The sequence below is a fragment of the Myotis davidii genome, unplaced genomic scaffold (assembly GCF_000327345.1).
Source record: "Myotis davidii unplaced genomic scaffold, ASM32734v1 scaffold266, whole genome shotgun sequence".
NCBI classification, from domain to species: Eukaryota; Metazoa; Chordata; class Mammalia; order Chiroptera; family Vespertilionidae; genus Myotis; species Myotis davidii.
This window is the reverse complement of record NW_006300032.1, coordinates 3,444,898-3,465,599: the sequence shown is the minus strand read 5'-3', so window position 1 is coordinate 3,465,599 and position 20,702 is coordinate 3,444,898. Positions and strand designations below refer to the sequence as shown.

Genomic DNA, 20,702 nt, shown 5'->3' with positions numbered 1-20,702 from the left:
CAGTCCATGGACAACACAGATATAAGACAGAGAAGGTGTGTGAGGGTAAGGCAGGAGTAGGGCTTAGGTCAGGAAAAGCACAAAAAGAAAAGTAAACTTCGGGTTGAATATCTAAAGCCTAGAATTAAACAAGGGGGAAGCACCAAGGAAAATTAAACAAGAGAAAGTACCTCCTGTACTCAGTCTTTATCTCTCTGGAAACTTTCATGCTGGCTGTAAAACCCTCTATGGATAGGCAGGTTGCCTGCAGATTAAACCAGTCCATGAACCACACACTCATATTTGCACTTGACCCTCAGGGAAGGCCATCCCCCCTTCTCTCAACCCAGCCTCCAGAAGTCTCTGGGTTAATGACCATTGCTACCACCTAGTCCTCCCTGGGACCCCAATCCTTTACTGCCTCGCCCTCTGACAGCTAAAGAATAAAAATGACAAATTCTGTCCATTCCCAAGGCTGAGATGGGGGAAGGAGTCTTGGATGCTGGTTAATTTGCATATCCTTTAAAATGACAATTCTCCACCTTTTTGCACAATCAGCAACGATGAAGTCTTTGATGTATAAACAGCATCTACACAAAATTATTCATTGCCTCTCCACTTCAAGCACCAGCCATTGCAAATCTTTAGCTTTTCTGTCTCTATCCAACCATCTAATCCTATTTAACCCAAATATCTGGGGAAACAGGTCAGCTTTCAGGCAGATGTTCTTCTGTTGGACAGCAAAGTCTCATGACAGTAAATTTTCTACCAGTCTTATTTGTTGACACTAAAAATTTATAGAGGAAAAAAATTCTTCCAGGTAATGCACATTCTTGCTGAAGCTATTCCAGTACCTTCCATTTTGAGTTTTAGTTGCTCCTTTCTGAAAATCTAATGACTACTCAAGGGCAAGGCCTGTTTCTCTCCATGACTCAGGTACCAGGTAGAAGGGTGCACGCAGAGAGCTACTGACCTGTTGATGAGCAGTGTCCACATGTGCTCACCTACACGATCTACAGAAGCATGCAAGAACATTCAGACTGTGGGGCAGATGTTTCCAAAGATGGCCACCACCAATCCTTTACCCCCTGTATGCATGTGCCCACTCACCATTGAGGATCCTCCCTCTTCTTGAGTGCGGGTTGGCACTATGATTGCTTTGATCAACAGAATGGAGCAAAAGTCATGTTCTGAGAATTTTGAGATCAAAACGTAAGAAAGCTGATAGCTTCCACTTCCTTCTTCTTGAAACTCTCATTCATAGGACACCTCCTCTCAGAATGCAAACAGCATGTGAGGAGGTCAGCCTGGCCATGCAGTGAGGCCAAAGAAAGAGAACTGAGGCCCCTGAAGATAGCCCGTCTCAACATCCAGTCATGAGAATGAGCCTTCTTGGATATTCCAGTCCAGTCCAGTCCCCAGGTGACTGCAGACCCAACCAACTTTATATAAAATGGAGGAACCACACAACTGAACCTAGTCAACCCACTAAGCTATGAGAGATAACAGGTTGCTATTTAAAGTCACTGTATTTTGTGTGGTTTATTATATGGCCAAAGAAATTGAAACTCAGACCTCCCACAATAATAAACACTGTGAATATATAAATGTTGGCCAACGGCCTTCCATGTGCCTACTCCTATTCTCACTTAATCCTCAAAATCATGGGAAAATATAGGCTTTCTCATTGCAGAGGGGATATGTAAAAGGCAGAACTGAAACTCAAAACAAACCTCATAACCCTAAAGCTTGTGTTCTTCCCACCACATTTCTAAAGCTGGGACATGTGAACGCTGTAGGGTTGGTTACACTGCAGCTCTCTGCAAATCTGTCACTTTGCCACACATGTTTCCAGGATCTTCTCCCTCTACCAACCCACCACAAAATACCCAGGCAGAGGAGAACTTTTTAAATAGTCTTAACAAAAATTCAGAAGTCATCATTAGATTCCCCCACCCCCACACAAAAATATCAAAAGTACATCTAAAAGCCTTTTGGTACATTCATGCATCAGATAAAGTACTGAATTAGCCTCTAAAATCCTGGGGTTTTTTTACCCTTTAAAATTTTTCTATTACAGTTTACATTCAATATTATTCTGTCTTAGTTTTGATAAACAGCAAAATGGTTAGAAAATTATGTACTCTATAGAGTGGCACCCCTGCTGCTTCAAGTACCACCTAGCCACATATATAGTTATCACAATATTATTAACTATGTCTCCTACACTGCTACTTCACATTCCCATGACTGTTCTGTAACTACCAATTTGTACTGCTTAATCACTTCACCTTTTTAAAAGTCCTTTTTATTCCAACAGTTTGTGACATGTCAGGCACTGTACAAAGTTCCTTACATGCACGATCCTGTCTAACCTTCTCAATAGGCCTATAAGGCAATGACTGCTTGACCCCATCTTACAGATGAGAAAACTGAGGCTTAGAAAAGTAAAAATACAAAACCTATAAGTGACAGGGCCAAGATTCAAACACAGAGGTCTGTCAGATACAGGGTCCACTTTGATCACTACAATGTATGGTTGCCCTTCCATTGCTAAGACATGATTTTTTTTTTCCTAATCCTATGATCACTGGAGATATAAGTCCCCAATGAGAACATGCTTAGATTATCCACAATCCAAGAAATACTCCTGAGGGGGGATGAATCATTCTGGTAAAGCAGGAAACCACAGAAACTACAGGTGAAGGCAGGAGTCAAGTCAACCCCTACCCGGCTTGCAGTCAGAGACAGACTGCATAAACACCTCACCTGCAAAGCCACACCAACTGTTCTACAGAGTAAGTTTCTGAGTTGAAGCTCTAGTTTCCTCTTCAAAACAAGGCCAATCAATAACTCAGAGAAGCACTGCCCATAACAATGACCCCTGGGATCACTCACAATCTAAAAACAAAAAATAGCTGGTCACCACTGATCTCATAGCCAAGTGGATCAAAGCTTTGTTCTTGCTGTTCCAAACTTTATTTCAATTCACCCATGGTAATGAACAGACCAGCTGATTATCTGGAGCGTTGACTCATGCCCTTCATTATCAGATATAGCCATCAACAACTGGGTTTTAGGGTACTGGGTAGTAGGATATCTGACTCAAGAAAACTGTACAGGTAGAAATTTGTGGTTGGGGACAGAGATCATTAAAAAATTTTACAGAGCACCCCTGTGTTCCTTGCAGCCTTATTTACAATAACCAAGAAATGGAAGCAACCCAGATGTTCATCAGGAGACAAGCGGCTAAAAAAGCTATGGTACATATATACAATAGAGTATTACTCAGGCATAAAAAGGAATGAAATCTTACCATGTGCAACAAAATGGATGGACCTATTTATCAAAACTTATTTATGCTAAGTTAAATAAGTCAGACAGAGAAAGACAAATACTGTATAATTTCACTTATTAGATAGTTTTGGGAATCTAAAGAACAAAATAAATGAACAAACAAAACAAAATAGACTCATAGACATAGAAAATAGACTGATGGTTGCCAGATGGGAGAGGAGTTGGGGGTAACAAGGATAAAGGGATTAAGAAATAAAAATTGGTAGTTACATGGATGTGAAGTACAGCATTGGAATATAGTCAATAATATTGTAGTAACTATGTATGGTGCCAGGTGGGTACTAGAATTATCAATAGGATCACTTTGTGAAGTATATGAATGTCTAACCACACTATGCTGTACGCCTGAAACTAATATAAAGTAGTATTTAATTCCAACTGTAATTGAAAAATAAAAATGTTTTTAAAATGCTAGGAGTGGAAAGTGCCATACTCATATATTCAGTCCATCAACATGTACCAAGTGTCTATTATGTGCCAAGCACTAATTAGGTGCTAGAGATACACGATAAACAAGACAGACAAGGAGAAGACATGAAATTATATTTTATCAATCCTTTAAAGTGTCTATAACTGCTCCTTGGATCTGAGACTTTTCTAGTAAAGGATTTCTCAATATCCTATCACACTGGACTTCACTTTTTCAGATGTTCCTTCTTAGTCATTTCACATATGATGCAAGATTTATGGAGCAACAGCTTTTTTTATATCCACTAAAGAAAGTGTGCATTGAAAAACTAAATCTTAAAACAAATCGAGATTTATTTAATAGCTTTTAAAGGATTATTTTAAGAATTAGTGGATAAAAGAGGTAAATAACAAACATGCAATTAAAAATTACACAGATCTTAAAGAGAGAATAAAAATAGACAAATACTTGCACAATTATTCTTAGTTTAAATAAACATGATAACCTTAAACCTATAAATAACTATGCAATATGGTGCATCCAGTAAAAAGAATTCCTGGTGAACACATATTATAGCTTAAAAGTTGAACAATACTGTGTTCTATGGCTAAAGGGGACAATTACAAGTCTTGAAAAAGGTAATTCATATACACTAAATATAAAATCATCAGAAGTTTATAACCCAATCCAAGCCATAAACTAAGCATTCAGCATGTAGATCAGATAACCAGAAACTGAAAGCAGATTAGGAGTCTCCAATCATAGCCCATTTCTCCTTTAATGCTCACAGAAAAATCTTCTCAAATTAAGTGTGCCTTATGCTCTGGCACAGAACTCTGTTTAGGTAAAAACCTCTTACTATCCTGACAAATAAAACAAAAAGAACAAACCCCTCAAAACAGAATTTGAAAGCAGGAAAATCATGGTTGCTTCATACATCTGCCTCTTCAAAATTATTCCAATATGTCTAATGATATTTTCAGAGGAAAGCAGAAGCCTATGAAACAAACAGCAGTGATCTAGGAAAATTAAGAAACAGCAACATGCGCTGGCAGGAGGCTCAGTTGGTGGGAGCACTGTCCTGAACACCAAGAGGTTGAGGGTTCAATTCCTGGACAGGGCACATTACCTAGGTTGGGGGTTCGATCCCCAGTTGGGAAGCATATATGAAGCAATAGTAAGTGTTTCTCTGTATGGCTCAGTGGTTGAATGTCGACCCATGCACTGAAGGGTCACCGGTTGGATTCCTGGTCAGGTCACATGCCCTGGTCGCAGACTTGATCCCCACCAGGGAACATGCAGGAGGCAGCCTATTGATGTTGATGTTTCTCTCTCATGGATGTTTCGATCTCTCACTTCCTCTTCCTTCTTCTCCTTCTAAAATCAATAAAAACGTATTTTTTTTAAAAATGGGGGGCATAGCCTGCTGCTCAGAGGCAATCACCTTCAACAATTTAAAAAAAAAAAGAAACAGCAACATATAAATGCCATCGTGCAGTTTTGCTTCAAAATTTTCAACTCACAATACAATGACAACAGCTTTTGTGTGAACAACTCACTTGCTTCTGGGACCACTTGAGGGTAGAGTCTGGCCCTTTTTGGGCTATTCTAGATTTAAAATGAATGAAAATAGGTAATGAGAAGCAGCTACAAACCTTGATAACCAAGAATGTTTGCTATAGCCCAGCCAGTGTGGCTCAGTGGTTGAGCATTGACCTATGAACCAGGAGGTCACGGTTCAATTCCCTGTCAGGGCACCTGCCCTGGTTGGGGGCTCCATCCCCCGTAGGTGTGCAGGAGGCAGACAATCAGTGATTCTCTCTCATCATTCATGTTTCTATCTCCCTCTCCCTTCTTCTTTGAAATCAATCAAGATACATTTTAAAAATAAAGAGTGTTTGCTATATATTTAACAAGATGAAACACACTTTTTTAAATACAAGCTAACTAAATGCAGAGTCCTGAGCTCCATGAAGTTTGGATATTGTGAGCAGCACTTTTCCATGACTTATCTACATTTCACCAAATAGTAAAAATATGTCACTGTGGGAAGCAAACCAGGGAAATATCTTAGTTTGGGTTCCAAGTGTAAGAGATTTAGCTGAAGTAGAAGAGTGTCATTCTTAGGATATCAAGGTTTTACCTGCTCAAAGATTTCATAAATGGGCATCAAATGACCCACAGGTAACGACAATTATAAATGTAATCATAAAACTCCATAAAGGTTATTTAAGCTCTGTCACACACAAATTCTTGCCAGGAACTGTCTTTTTTCTGACTTCTGTTGCCTTAAACAAAGACTCAGGAAAACAGGATTCTGTCTGAACATTTAAACTTTCCATAAATCCAGGTAAGCCATTCCCTCACCTGTCATTAATGAATACTAATAAATATTTATACACATTAGCAGCTTTTAAATGCTCCTATAACTTGCCTTCTTAATTCGCATATATTTGCATGTAGCTCATTTCTTAAAAAACAAAAAATCCCTTAAAAGGTGAACTTTGTAAATAAAGCCAGAGTCATAGAAGCATTGAACAGACCATCCAACCTAAGAGGGACAGCAGGGGATGGGGGTGGGTAAGAGATCAACCAAAGGACTTGTATGCCTGCATATGAACATAACCAATGGACACAGACAGTAGGGGGGTGAGGGCATGTGCTGGGGGTGGGAGTGGCTGGGGAGAGATCAATGGGGGGAAAGGGAGACATATGTAATACTTTAAACAATAAAGAATTTAAATTTAAAAAGTGAACTTCGTAAACATACTATGTTCATAAATATAAATTTCTGTTACCTGTACCTTGGTGTGACATAAATTAATCAAAAGTAAGCCCTACGGCCCAGCTGGAGTGTATCAGTTGGTTGAGTGTCAGTTGGCTGAGCGTTGTCACATTGTCATATGCACCAAAAGGTTGCCGGTTCAATTTCAGGTCAGGGCACATGCCTGGGTTGCAGCTTCAGTCCTCAGTTGGGATGCATATAGAAGGCGGCTGATTGATGTTTCTTACATCAATGTTTCTCTCTCTCCTCCTCTCTCTAAGCATGTTCTCAGGTGAGGATTAAAAAAAAGTAACCCCTATGACACAGGTACGCCGCTCATTCGAATGTACTCGAAATGGTCTAGCAAACACTAACAAAATACTCCTAGAGCTTACATGTTAAGTCAAAAGCACAACTGTGCAAAGATTTCATAATGCTGACAACTCTTAATTTCAGACTTTGGAAACAAAGAATGCAGACCTGCAGGTCAACATTCATTCTAATAAACACAGCAGGTTCAGTCCTTGGATATCCCAGTCATGGGTTATATTTAATGATTAAATGAATTTTCTACACTACTGATTTTATAAAGGAAAGAATAGTCTGGGACTCTGTGAAGAGTCTAGGCTAGCATCTCCTTTCCAATTTTACTTCAGATTTACCAACTACCACATGGTAAGCACATAAAATATAGGCAACGCTAAGTTGCTTGGCAAGAAAAGTCAAGCCAACCATGTTTGTCATAACTCACATGCAAGCTGCAAAATTGTTCTCTAATTTCACTAGGTCAAACCAAGCAACTTACACCCCAACTGTGCTTTGCAAATAATACACACACACACACACACACACACACACACAAATTTTACAGCTAGACTCCCTACCCCTCTAGATTGCCTACAAACCTTTTCTTACTCTGATAATATGTAAACATTAGGCCATTATGCATCTCTGGGAAAATGACCAGAAGTTAATTTTGAAAACCTAAAAGCTTACTGTCCAGATATGAATGTCTGAATTTTCACTAGGTCAACCAAAACTAGCTTCCAAAGACCAAGTGCTAAAAATTGAGGAATTGTTTTAGTAGAGCTGATGTACATAAAAAATAATTAGACATATTATGGAAAGTGTAATTCATAAATGTTGCTTAAAACTTTCAAAGGTAGCCTACATTTCAACCTTATAAGTCATTGTCTATGTATCATAATACACATATGGTTCTGCATCTATTATGTATCCAATGCATATCTGCCGTCTAGATTCCATCATCTAAATGAAATTTTGTTTACTATTCTCATTCTGACCCAGATATTCAATAATTTGGCATTCGGTTGACTTGGCTGTCAACCAAGGGGCATACACTCCATACATTAGCAACAAGAAAGCAACACAATTATGGACTATAGACCTAAAGAATACTAAATTGAAATGACATCGTTGGCATATTTCAATGATCTAAAACAGCCTAGATTTTTTTCAAAAACTGAAAAAATTAATACAAGAGAATTTAAATACAAATCAAATTCTACTACTAGAAAAACAATACATAAGAAAAAAGTTTCAAGTCTCAAGCCATAACTCCATTTGCTTCCATAAGGGTCTGTATAAAAAATATTCTTCATGCCCTAACCGGTTTGGCTCAGTGGATAGAGCAGCGGTCTGCAGACTAAAAGGTCCCATGTTCGATTCCCAGGTTTGATTCCGGTCAAGGGCATGTACCTTGGTTGTGGGCACATCCCCAGTAGGAGGTGTGCAGGAAGCAACTGATAGATGTTTCTAACTCTCTACCCCTCTCTCTTTTCTCTGTAAAAAATCAATAATTTTTTTAAAAAATTCTTCATTAAGAAATTATAATACCCACTTGGAATTTGATTTAATTATATCATATCAATATTTATTTTTTAAAAACCTTAAGTAATTTTAATAAAATCTGGGAATTTATTTAAATACTTTTCAATACTAATTTCATATAAAAATAAGTGATGAGCCTAAAGCATTTATAGGTATGTAAGATTTTTATTTCCAATGCATGTTCCATTATAGCAGCAATAAATGTTCTCAAATGTACAATTCAATGAAATCACTTACATTATGAGTCCTTAAAAATTTCCCTTGGAGCCTAGCCGGTGTGACTCAGTGGTTGAGCTTTGATGCATGAACCAAGAGGTTGCCAGTTTGATTCCCAATCTGGGCACATGCCCAGGTTGCAGGTTCAATTCCCAGTAGGGGTGTGCAAGAGGCCGCCGATTGATGTTTTTCACCGGTATTTTTATCTCTCTATCCTTCTCCCTTCCTCTTTAAAATCAATAAAAACATATAAAAAATGTAGGCATTCTTGAGTGGTCATTAAAACTATAATATTAAAAAAAATCCCTTGGATTTGTTTCTTATTCACTACTTAGAGCATCACCTTGTATGTGGTAGGCTCCCAATATTTATTAAATTGTTGAACTCAATGGGGTAGACTATAAGATCATAAAATGCAGAAACTGCACTCTTTTAACTTAATTTTGTACAGACCTTAGAAAAAAATATTCTAAGTATTTAATAAATGTCTACTGATAATACTGTAATCCTGGTATTAAAGACAATTAAGTACTTTCAAATAGAAAATTTATTTCTGGGAGACAGGAGAGCATAACTATAAAGGAACAATCAGGTTTGGGATCAAAAGTTGGCTCTGCCCCTTATAGCCATATGACTGGGAAAGTTAATAATTCTTGCAGGGTCACAGTTCCCCCATACGTAAAATTGGTCTTCTGATGCTATCAGCTTCATGGAGCTGTTTTAAAGAGTGAATAAAATCAAATATGTCCACTGATTGGTACAGCATGTCGTAATGTATATTGTTCATGTGGGTAGATCAGATTACAAGACCAAAGTAATATACTATTTGGCATATAGAATTTCACAGCAATTTGCCAGCCCTTTATATAATACTAGAAGCCGAATGCATGGAATTTGTGTACTCAGGGGGGTCCCTCAGCCTGGCCTGCACACTCTCAGTCCAGGGGCCCTCGGGGGATGTCCGACTACCACCGTCCCTGCACTCACCAGCCATGAGCCCAGCTTCTGGCTGAGCAGCGCTCCCCCTGTGGGAGTACACTGACCACCGGGGGGCAGCTCCTGCATTGAGTGTTTGCCCCCTGGTGGCCAGTGTGCATCATAGCGACCGGTCATTCCACTGTTCGGTCAATTTGCTTATTAGCCTTTTATTATATAGGATTATAAGGATTTTTTTCATAAGCCTATTTGAAGCAGTCTAAACTACTAAAGTTTCCATTAATGATGATAATGATTTCCCAGTGTAAAACTGAAGACACTGCAGGCATCCCACTGGCATATTTCTGATTTGGTTCTAGCCAATCCACCTCTGGGAACTATCTGATTTTTAAAAGATGTGTACCTTGGTTCTGGCATGTGTCTTGTAACTCTTATCACATCCAAACCTAGGGGCTGGACATCCTAATATCCAGTTTGTACATGTTTCTGACCTGAAACAATTAGGATTAGAACAAGTTAATCTGGGACCTTCTCAGGGTGATCCCAGCTTCAGATGGCAGAGCAGCTGAGAAAAGAAAACAGGCCCTTTAACTCAGGTTGGGTAAGAGCACGTGAGAAAACCACAGGCACAGAGCCTGCTGAAAATGACTAACCGTGAAGAAAAGTTGTCAAAGACTTGGAAATTGGCAAAAGAGAGTAGTGGGTATCCTCCCAGTGGAGGGCTGGGCTTTGTGTAACACATTCTCTAGGAAATATTGGATTTTAAAAGGACGTGCACCTTTGATTGTCCTGGTGATAAGACCATTTTACAGTGCTGCACAAACCTTACAGCAATGCAAATAACTCTTGTCACAGCAATACAAATGAAAATTACTTCGTAGATACAATTGATTTCTCCTGTGTAGAAAAGATGACTCTAACGTCTATACTTATAGAATTGCCTTACAGGCATTATTCAGTTTTGCATCTATTAGCAAATTTATTTCAGCGTTCCTGATTGTGTGTGTGTATGATATCAGCTCTTTAAATTCTCCTTTGCAATAATTTTAATATCTTAGTGGTTTTCTCATTTAATAATAGTTAATTAAATTAAATTTTTGCCATTTGTTCACATTTTAGAGAGCCATGATTTTAGATTTTTGAAAATTATAATTCAGTACTTCTGACGAAGGAACACTTTCATAGGAAGGAAAATTGATGTGGTAGAAAGGAGCTTTCAGTTTTATCCAGAATTATTTATTTCTCTAAAAGAAAGAGGAAGAGAAGGAAAACAAATCTCCAAACGTTTAACAGCTATTGTATTTCTGTAGTGAATGCATGAGTGTTATATACTATTTTATGTACTTTAAGACTGAAATGTTTTGTAACTTGAAATTTTTTTTAATGATTTTTTTAAAAGAATCAGTTGGGTAGGGAAAATGGGAGTATAGGTAGTTCGTCCTGCCTTCCTCCTTAGCATCAATTTTTCCCATGGAAACAGATATTTCATAAGCCTCTATTATCCTGTAGATTTAGGCCTGCTTTTCCTTTGTCATTTTTCCATACATCTATCAGAGTAAAAGGCACATCACAGGCAATGAATAAGTGCTTATAGAACTGAATTACTGGGAATATACTCTAACATTAGAGAAAAATGAATCAGACTCAGGAGGCAGAATTTCTCAGGAAACCAGGGAAAAGAAATCTTCCCAGGCTGTGTTGTCAATTCAGCTTTCTGACTTACTCCAGAGAAAGGCCTGGTCTGTCACTTGGCAGCCCATCCTACTACCATGTCCAGAAAATAGCCTACGACTTGTCTGGAGGAAGCCCAGTTTACAGCTCCAGGCAATAAACTGGCAACCAGGACTCAGTCTATGCTGTAGACCCTCTTTGGTATTGATAGAGAAATGACAAGGTCAGTTTACGGACGGATTACTTTACAAGACTGTTAATAAGAAATCAGTGAAATTCTTTAGTAAAAGGGCACCAGAACTTAAGTATCACTACCATGACTCTTCCTCATAATAATGGTACATGGACCAAGATGCTAGAACTGATCCTCTTGAACAGCATATATACTTCAAAATATTTTCCCCTGCAGGGAGGGAAAGTGTGGTACAGTGGGGAAAACACATGAATTTGGAAGTCAGAAGACCTGAGTTGGACTCCTACTCAATCACTTGATTTATTCTGGCCAAGTCACATACCCTTTCCAAGGAGGAGTTTCCTCAACTGTCAAATATAGATAACTATATGGCCACATTTATTTACTGTATGGAGGTAATAAGATGATCAAAGGAGTATTACACTGTATAGGACAACATACATTTATATTATCACTAGAGGCCCAGTGCACAAAAATTTGTGCACTCGAGGGAAGGGGGGTCCCTCAGACCGGCCTGTGCCCTCTAGCAGTCTGGGACCCCTTGGGAGATAACGACCTGCTGGCTTAGGCCTGCTCCCGGGTGGCAGAGGGCAGGCCTAATCCCTAGGTGCAGCCCCTGGTCGGGCTCAGAGCAGGGCCAATTGGGGAGTTAGGGCGTCGCCCCCTGTCATGCACAGAGCAGGGCAGATTGGGAGGTTGCGATGCCACCCTCAGTCACGCTCAGGGTAGGGCCGATTGGGGGGTTGGGGCACCGCCCCCTGTCACACTCAAGGCAGGGTCGATGGGGAGGTTGCGGCGCCACCCCCTGTCACGCACAGAGCAGGGCCCTTCAGGGGGGTTGGGGCTCCACCCCCTGTCACACTCAGGGCAGGGCAGATGGGGAGGTTATGGCTCTACCCCATCACACACAGAGCAGGCCCCACGGGGGCCGGGGGGGTTGGGGCCCCGTCCCCTGTCACACACAGAGCTGCAGGGCGATCAGGGGGGTTGGGCGCTGCCCCCTGTCACGCTGATCCCGGTGCCGGGAGGCCTCGCAGCTCCGCTGATCCCGGTGCTGGGAGGCATATTACCCCTTTACTATATAGGGTAGAGGCCTGGTGCATGGGTGGGGCTGGCTGGTTTGCCCTGAAGGGTGTCCTGGATCAGGGTGGGGGTCCCCACTGGGATCCTGGCCAGTCTGGGTGAGGGGCTGAGGGCTGTTTTCAGGCTGGGACTGAAGCTCCCAACCGCTCCGTTTTTTCTTTTTTTCTTTTTTATTCTTGGCCAGCTTTAGCTCTGAGGCCTCAGCTGCTGAAAACAGGTTTCTGGTCTTTGTTTACCATCTGTATTTGATACAATGTTGCAGTCGGGCTGGCTGAAGCCCCACTGAGTAAAGCAGGTTTCTGGGGTTTTTTTAGCTTCTTTATTCGCAACATAGTTGCTTAGAGTTGCAGCTGAGAGACCTGCAAGTCAGGCGGGGAACGCTGGAGTTCTCTGTCACTGAAGCAAGCAAGCCTCCCTGTTCGCATCAGCTGCCTGGCTGCCGGCCGCCATCTTGGCTGCCAGTTAATTTGCATCACTCGGCCCTACTCTGTGAGTGACAGGGGGATTAGCCAATGGGAAGGGTAGCAGAGTGACACTAATTACCATGTTTCTCTTTTATTAGTGTAGAATTAGTGTAGATTCTGATATAGCCACATAAAATCAGCTGCACCCCAGTTTGACCAAACTATGAACTGAGAAATACCTAACTGGAGGTAAAAGCCATGGCCCCTGGACAGAAGAATCCCACCCCTGCTCCTGGCTCAGGTGTAAGATAATATTTGTCACAATAAACATATGAGAAAACTTGAATGTGACATTAAGGAATAGTTGACATGTAAAACCCTGAATTTACTTAATCCCATTGGATCATTTTTAAGTAAGAAATAGGAGTAACCAAGATTTTGCAAGGAGTATGAATTTTCTGGCTTAGGCAAATACTTGGTCTTATATGTTTTGGAGTCCATGAATAGATGACCTGACATTCACTAGGGCAGCTCTTCCCATGTTTCTGTCTCTTAAGAATTCTTAGAAGAGACTAAAAGTGTTGCAAAATACTAATATAATTGGTCACAACCATTTTTAGAGATTTGCTGTACAAAGGATTATAACTTCCTTCCTGTATGAATCATAAACCAAAGGCAGCTGCTTTCCTCGTTGTTGATTACCTACTATCACAGAAAAGGTTTGCTTGTAATGGAATGTTTACTATTACCCTGTACAGCTTCTGTGGCATTTGAGTTACACAGATCTGCTTTGTTATGCTTTTTAGTAGAAGACGGTGTTAACATTTATATATTCTCTCCTCCCTCTGCCTCCCCCAAGAAGGTTACCACAATGAGCCTAGGCTATGCATCTTTTAGTTCTTTATGTTTTCTTTGGGGAAAACAACAAAAACACTACAAAATAAAACCCGCATAGAAGTACTCACTTTAAACATTTTTTGGAATTATTAGACAGAATTTTAAAAATCAGCTCTGCCCTGGTCGGATGGCTCAGTTGGTTGGAGCACTGTCCTATACACCAAAAAAAGGTTGCAGTTTGATCCAGGTCAGGGCTTGTACGGGAGGCAACTGATCAAAGTTTCTCTCTCACTCTCCCTTCCCCTCTCCCTAAAAATCAATAAAACATATCCTCTGGTGAGGATTACAAAAGAAATAAAAATCAGCTTTGTCTCATCCCCTTTCTCCCTCTCCAATAATTCGATACATATTTTGATCAACATTTTAGTCAATATCTCCAGCCAGAGAGAAAAGCCAAAATATTAAAGCAACTAAAAACCACAATGTATTAGAATCACCAGTGGATTTTTAAATAATTTGTCATTTGTTTTGCTTTCCTGTTTTTTCTTTTTTTTTTAATTTTTTAAAAATTTTTTAAAAATATATTTTATTGATCCTTCCACAGAGAGAAAGGGAGAGGGATAGAGAGCTAGAAACATCAATGAGAGAGAAACATCAATCAGCTGCCTCCTGCACACTCTCCACTGGGCATGCGCCTGCAACCAAGATACATGCCCTTGACCAGAATCGAACCCGGGACTCTTCGGTCTGTAGGCTGACACTCTTGAATATGACAGGCCCGGCCTCAGAATTTTCTTGCTCTGATTCTAATAAAAGTTGAGTGGCCAAGGCATATGCCCCCGACCGGAATCGAACCCAGGACCCCCGAGTCCGCAGGCTAACACTCCATCCACTGAGCCAAACCGGCCAGGGCCTGTTTTTTCTTTTATGCCATAAATAAATTTGCAAGATTAATTTTGCTCCCTGAAAATAAGGGTGTCTTTCTTAAATACAGCCAGTTTCCCCACTTACCTATATCCAAATTATGGGATGGCAAAGCTGTTTTCAAGACAAAATTTTGAGAACAACTATCTTAGTTACCCCACTTGATTCCACAAATGTTCCACTTACCCCACTGATTTAAGGTCACTTGCTAAATTTATGTCAGAGCAATTTCATGAACCTACATTAAGAAAATAAAAGAGCCCTGGACAGTTTGCTTAGTGGTTAGAGCATCAGCCTGGTGACCAAAGGGTCACAAGTTCGATTCCCAGTCAAGGGCATGTACCTCAGTTGAAGGCTTAATCCTCAGCCCTGGTGGGGTGTGAATGGATAGCAACAAATTGATGTTTCTCTCTCTTCCCCCTCCTCCCTCCCTTCCACTTACTCTCAAAAAAAAAAAAAAATCAATGGGAAAAATATCCTAGGGGGAGGATTTAAAAAAGAAAGATAAAGGCACTTACAGCAATTAAACAAGTCAAAACAAAACAAAACAAAAGTATACCTTCCCAAGGCCGTAGTTTTCTGCTTTCTTCCTGATATCCACATAGCTGTGGGTTTCTGCAACTGTCTACTCCCTTCATTTACCACATTCTCAACTTTCATCTTGCCCCCTGTGAGTTGGGGTAGTGTTTGAAGGGACTACCTGGGGCAACTTGCTTGGAAAGTAAATAGCTGGGACCTATTGGTGGAGACCTGCACATTCACTGGGCTTTGTGCTTGCCAATCTCTCATTGCTCCAGAAAGAAGCTGTGAACCAACTTTATCCTGCAAACCAGAAACAGGAACTGAATGTGCCTCTAACCAGGCCTCCAAAACAGGAAGCAGGGGACAGTCCCTATAGCACGAGAGAGGAACTGACCTGCAGCACAAAACTCCCAGAAGGCTGGCACCAGCCAAGGCCACAGGTGAGACAAGGCCACACTGTGCATTTATAATTAGGCCTCACCGACAAGTGGAACCAACTTGAACTACCAACTGATGAATGCCTTAAGCAGACCACAGGAGATGGAGTTGAGGGAAGAAACCAGAATCCCAGGAGCCTGGAAAGCAGGGTCAGTCACAGCAATCTGCAGTTGACTAGTTAGAGTAAGAAATGGATGCCCTAAAAACAAATTTACTTTTGTCCTTTGGAGTTTTCCTCTTAGTTTTGCTTTTCTTTCCAATTTTCTAGTAAAGCTCTCTTTGGCAAATTATAATTTTGCCTTCAAGAAAGCAAATGGAAACACCGTGCTTTGGGTTCACAGAGGGTGGGTAATGGCAAGCCAGCAAAAAAAAAGTCAAAAGGCCAGAGAAAACACATGTGGGAAATATTTTTTAAATCCCTTCTTAACCGTAGTTCTCCTTTACATTGGCTCTCTTGATAATTTTGCTAAGGCTTGTTTCTTCCATGAAGATACAGTGACTGAAAGGTGGGAAGGGGCTGTAAGGTAGTTTAGATCAAACACTACTCTGTTGATTGGCATGATAGTGTTCACTCATCCGTGGTGAAATAGGGACCAAAATAATAAATAATGAGTTTTTCCATACACTCACTATATGCAAAAAGCTAGCCTTTATTCTAAGCTTATGCCAATCCTTCTTTTATTCCAGACCTCACCACAGCCCCTGCTGTCATCACCACCAAGCCAAAGAGAGGTTTCTGGCCCATATGCTACCGGAAGATCGATAAAAGCAAAAGTTACTGATTCTAACACAGGCATGGGTATATTTAAAGTCCCAATTTTAGGTTTCAGTAATATAATTTTCCTGAATGTTTAACAGTGAATAGGTTTCATACTTCAACTATACTAAGTTCACACGGCTTCTTCTAGGATAGTCCAGCAGCCAGGGGTGGGCAAACTTTTTGACTCGAGGGCCACAATGGGTTCTTAAACTGGACCGGTGGGCCGGAACAAAAGCATGGATGGAGTGTTTGTGTGAACTAATATAAATTCAAAGTAAACATCATTACATAAAAGGGTACGGGTCGTTTTTTTTTTAGTTTTATTCATTTCAAATGGGCCTGATCCAGCCTGCGGGCCGTAGTTTGCCCATGGCTGTCCTAGACTATAACTACCATGGATAATGCTGTTTCTAACATAAAATGTACTCCTGGTTCCAAGCAGCAACCCTAAATAACTTAACCTGGATTAGTGAATATAATTACTTTATGTTTCATTTTTCTTATAAGTAAAATAGCTGAATAATAAACCCTATTCTAGCTATATTTCAAAGAACTTATGTTCATTAAAAAAATTTTTTTGAGGCCCTGCCAGTTGGGGGTCTGTGTACCTGAGTAGAATAGCTCTTTATAACTAACATCTGTATCGCTGACAACTCTTAGCTCTCCTAGAGATTTACATTGCAGGGGACTTGAAATAATAACTTGGCATTTGCCATCTGAGTGATAGTCTTGTATATATAAAAACATAACGTATTTTCATAAAAAGCTTTGCTAGAAATTAGTTTCCCTCAGAACAGGAATGAGAGAGTGACAAATGTAGTTAAAAAACAAACCAGATTGTAGTTTAATGGTCAAACAGGGAAATTCAGTGAAAACCTTTAACTGCTATCTATTCTTTAAAAAACACACCAACCAGTACACATAGATAGAAGAAGCTTGTGAAAATGTAACCAAACTTTAAGTTCTTCCTCATGCCATTAAGTTGAGCTATGTGAACACCAACATTCCTTTTAAATCAGGTGTCACTTCTAAACCCCCCAAACCCACCACATCCACCTGTCTGATTCCAGAATGTGTTTCCTGGGAGCCCAAGGCATTCTCTGTGAACCCTCTCAGAGGCCCCACTAGAGCCAGGCTTTCAATCACCCCTCCCCACCAACTCGCAACTCCTTGGGGCCAGGTACATGGTGTATATGCAAGTCCACAGACTAAAACACTTCATTGCGTATTAATAATGTTATAATTTTAAAGTATGGAAATTGAGAGCTGAGGGAATCTCAGAAACCTTTTATTCCAACCCTCCAATCTTTTCGAGATTTTAAATGACCTGCTCCCAATCAGAGAAGAAGCAAGGACCAGAATCCAGACCTTGAAACTCTTGTTCCAATGCTCACACCACGCTGCCTTGCCTTTGCAAATTTATAGGATTAAATGAGGGAAATCAGAATTTAATTCAATCCCTGGTCAACTTTATAAGCCTTTTGGAGGAGATGAATTGCATGGTTCAGAACAGAGCCAGGATAAAAACTCAGATCTAAGCTGAGGAGCAGTACCTTCCCATATATATCATAATGATTCAGCTTTCAAATGGAGGGGTGGATGTAGAACAAAGGTCAGCATGGCCCAGGGACCAAAATCCTGCCAGGCCTGTTTTTGTACAGCTTACAAGCTAAGAATGCTTTTTACATTTTTTGATGGGTGGGGAGAAAAAAGAAAAAAAGAGTTATATTTTGTGAAATATATAAAGTTCCAATTTCAGTGTCCATTAATAAAGGTCACCGGACTATAGCCATGATCATTTGTTTAGGTATTGTTTATGACTGCTCTTGTATAACAATTGCACAGTTGAAAAGTGAGAGAGACTTGCTGCAAAGTCTAAAATATTTACTATCTGGCCCTTCACAGAAAACTCTGCCGAATCCTGGTGGATGAGGTGCATTTGCTCTCTGAGACATCAGAAGAAAAGCTGGACTACCTTCAGATTCAGCAGTCCTCAGTTTAGAAAAACAAAGGGTTTGGACAAAACAGATACCTCTGTCACATCTTCATGCTGAATGAGGGGGCTCAAACTTCATTCACTCACCTAGGCAGAGGGTAAGCTGGGACCTTCGAAGTGGAATGGGACAGAGATGGCCTGCAAACACTGGTCTTCCTAGAGCAGTGTTCTCAACCTTCCTAATGCCGCGACCCTTTAATACAGTTCCTCATGTTGTGGTGACCCCCACTTTCATTGTTACAAATTGAACATAATTAAAGCATAGTGATTAATCACAAAAACAGTATGTAATTATATATGTGTTTTCCGAAGGTCTTAGGCAACCCCTAAGGGGCCGCGACCCACAGGTTGAGAACCGCTGTTCTAGAGTGGCTCTTCCACACTGTACCCAAATGGCTCATAAGTTCCCTGCCAGCTCCCTACCATATGATCCCAAGATAGAGAACTACCCTTGACTTTGAGAGCAAACCAGTACAGCTAAATGGAGGCAGCGAGGGCAAAGCATACCATTTTAGTCAGCCACCGGGCTCGGAATCTGGCATTGACTAGCTTCTACCTGAATCTTGGAGCCAGTTATGATCCCTTGGTCTTCTCAGCTAAGAAGGACAGTAAGAAGGCACTTCCTTCATGGGCTTATTTGCAGGATTAAATGAGATACAGTTCAAAGGTCAGGTCCCCTCTAATCTTTCTCCCCTTTCTAGACAATAAACAGTAAGTGAACCTTGTTAGAAAACTTTCAAATAGGCTCACAGTTTACAATTTTTTAATAGAGCCACATAAAAAAATATGTCAGTGCAGTAAAAATAAGCTATTTGGTTGGGTGTTTCCCTCACACATCTTTCAATTCTTCGAAGCTTCTTCCAAATTATAATCCCAGAATAAGAATACTGCAGTTTTTAGAAAAGTTATGTTTATGTAATTTTTATAGCAAGCTACCCAAAAAACCAAGCTACACTACATTATACTCATGTTCACTTATGAAGACCAAGATTGTTAAAAAAAAAAACACACCCAGAACCAGAAAATCCTAGTTTATTTAGTCTGACTTCCTTAACATGAAGTTCTTATTCATAAAATAGTCAGCTTTGGATGAATTCCAAAACTGACATAAGCCTAATTCAGGTGTTTTGAAGAAACTGAAGACAATCAGAGCTGAAAACAAGATTGGAATATAAAATGTTTTGTGTGATCACAAATGCAAGAACCTTATTGTCTGAAACCACCATTAAATAAAATTTTCTGCCCATGCTTATAAAAATAAATAAGTATATATTCTCTCAACATTGATTGCACAGGCTACTAAAGGTTAATTTCAGTAACATGTTCTAATTTCTAATATTTGCTAACACAGCTAATTGCTTCAGTCACTAGAACTGCAATAACACTGAAATCTGTGATAGGCGGAAAATATACTTATTTTTTTCATAGCTTATGCTAGCAACCACCTTAATGGCCACTTTAGTCTTAGTTATCAAGATAGCCTATCAGCATTTTAAACAATGTTAAATTACACACTATCCAGCCCATCCTGGTGTATGGGGTAATAAAACCAGACCCTAGTTCTTTCATTGAAATCCTAAAAAGATACCACACAAGTTTAGCATGAGTGACAAGGTTATTACTCTTGGAAGTAATTACTTGCAAGTTCAAATTGATACGAGATGGGAAATTCAAGCCACTAAACTTGTTTAGGTAAAATTACTCGGGAGATCATGACATGACAGGCAAATGCCTAGATACACTCCCCGTGCGGCTGGCTTTGACATGGTCATGGTTTCTGTGCTCCCAAAACTACACAGAAAAAAAGGGGGGGAACGTCATCTAACAGTCACAGGTAGACATAGAAGGACAATATGGGCCAAACCTAACAGAAGAGGAACCAAGACACGGAGTGAGGAAGAGCTGATTGGGGCTGATGAATAGAAGTTCTTTATGAGGACCCCGCGGACCCCGGGCTCCAGGTGGCCGTGGGCGAGTCGGTCCCTCGGAGTTGGCACCGATACACACCGGCTCCGGCGCCAGCACCCACTCGCTCCTAGGAACCGCGAGCGCCGGGAGCAGCCGCGCAGCGCCGCTCGCTGCCCCTAAGGTGGGGCAAGAAGTAAAGTGGGAAGCACGCCTGCTGCCCAGGAAACTGTATTTTCTCCCCGGTAGCGGCCCCTGACCGCGGAGGACGGGGAAGGGGTCACACACGCACCTGCATTGTAAAAACGGTCCAGCACCGTGGTCTCCCCAAAGTCCAGTTTTCCAAAATGAAGGGTCTCAAGAGTGGCGCCCACCGTCTCGCACGCCTCCCGCAGGCTCTGCAGGGCCTCGGTCTCGGACACCACCTGCTGCCCCTGGCTCTCTTCGTTGATCACAT

General features: G+C 40.7%; 1 protein-coding gene across 1 annotated transcript in view; it reads right to left on the bottom strand.

Moving 5' to 3' along the window:
- MAP3K5 (mitogen-activated protein kinase kinase kinase 5) overlaps positions 1-20,702 on the bottom strand; it is a 174,906-nt gene that overhangs the window by 149,144 nt on the left and 5,060 nt on the right. The window contains exon 3 of the mRNA XM_015572060.1: positions 20,538-20,700. Within this exon, the coding sequence (XP_015427546.1) occupies positions 20,538-20,700 (163 nt within the window). The remainder of the gene's footprint in view (positions 1-20,537; positions 20,701-20,702) is intronic.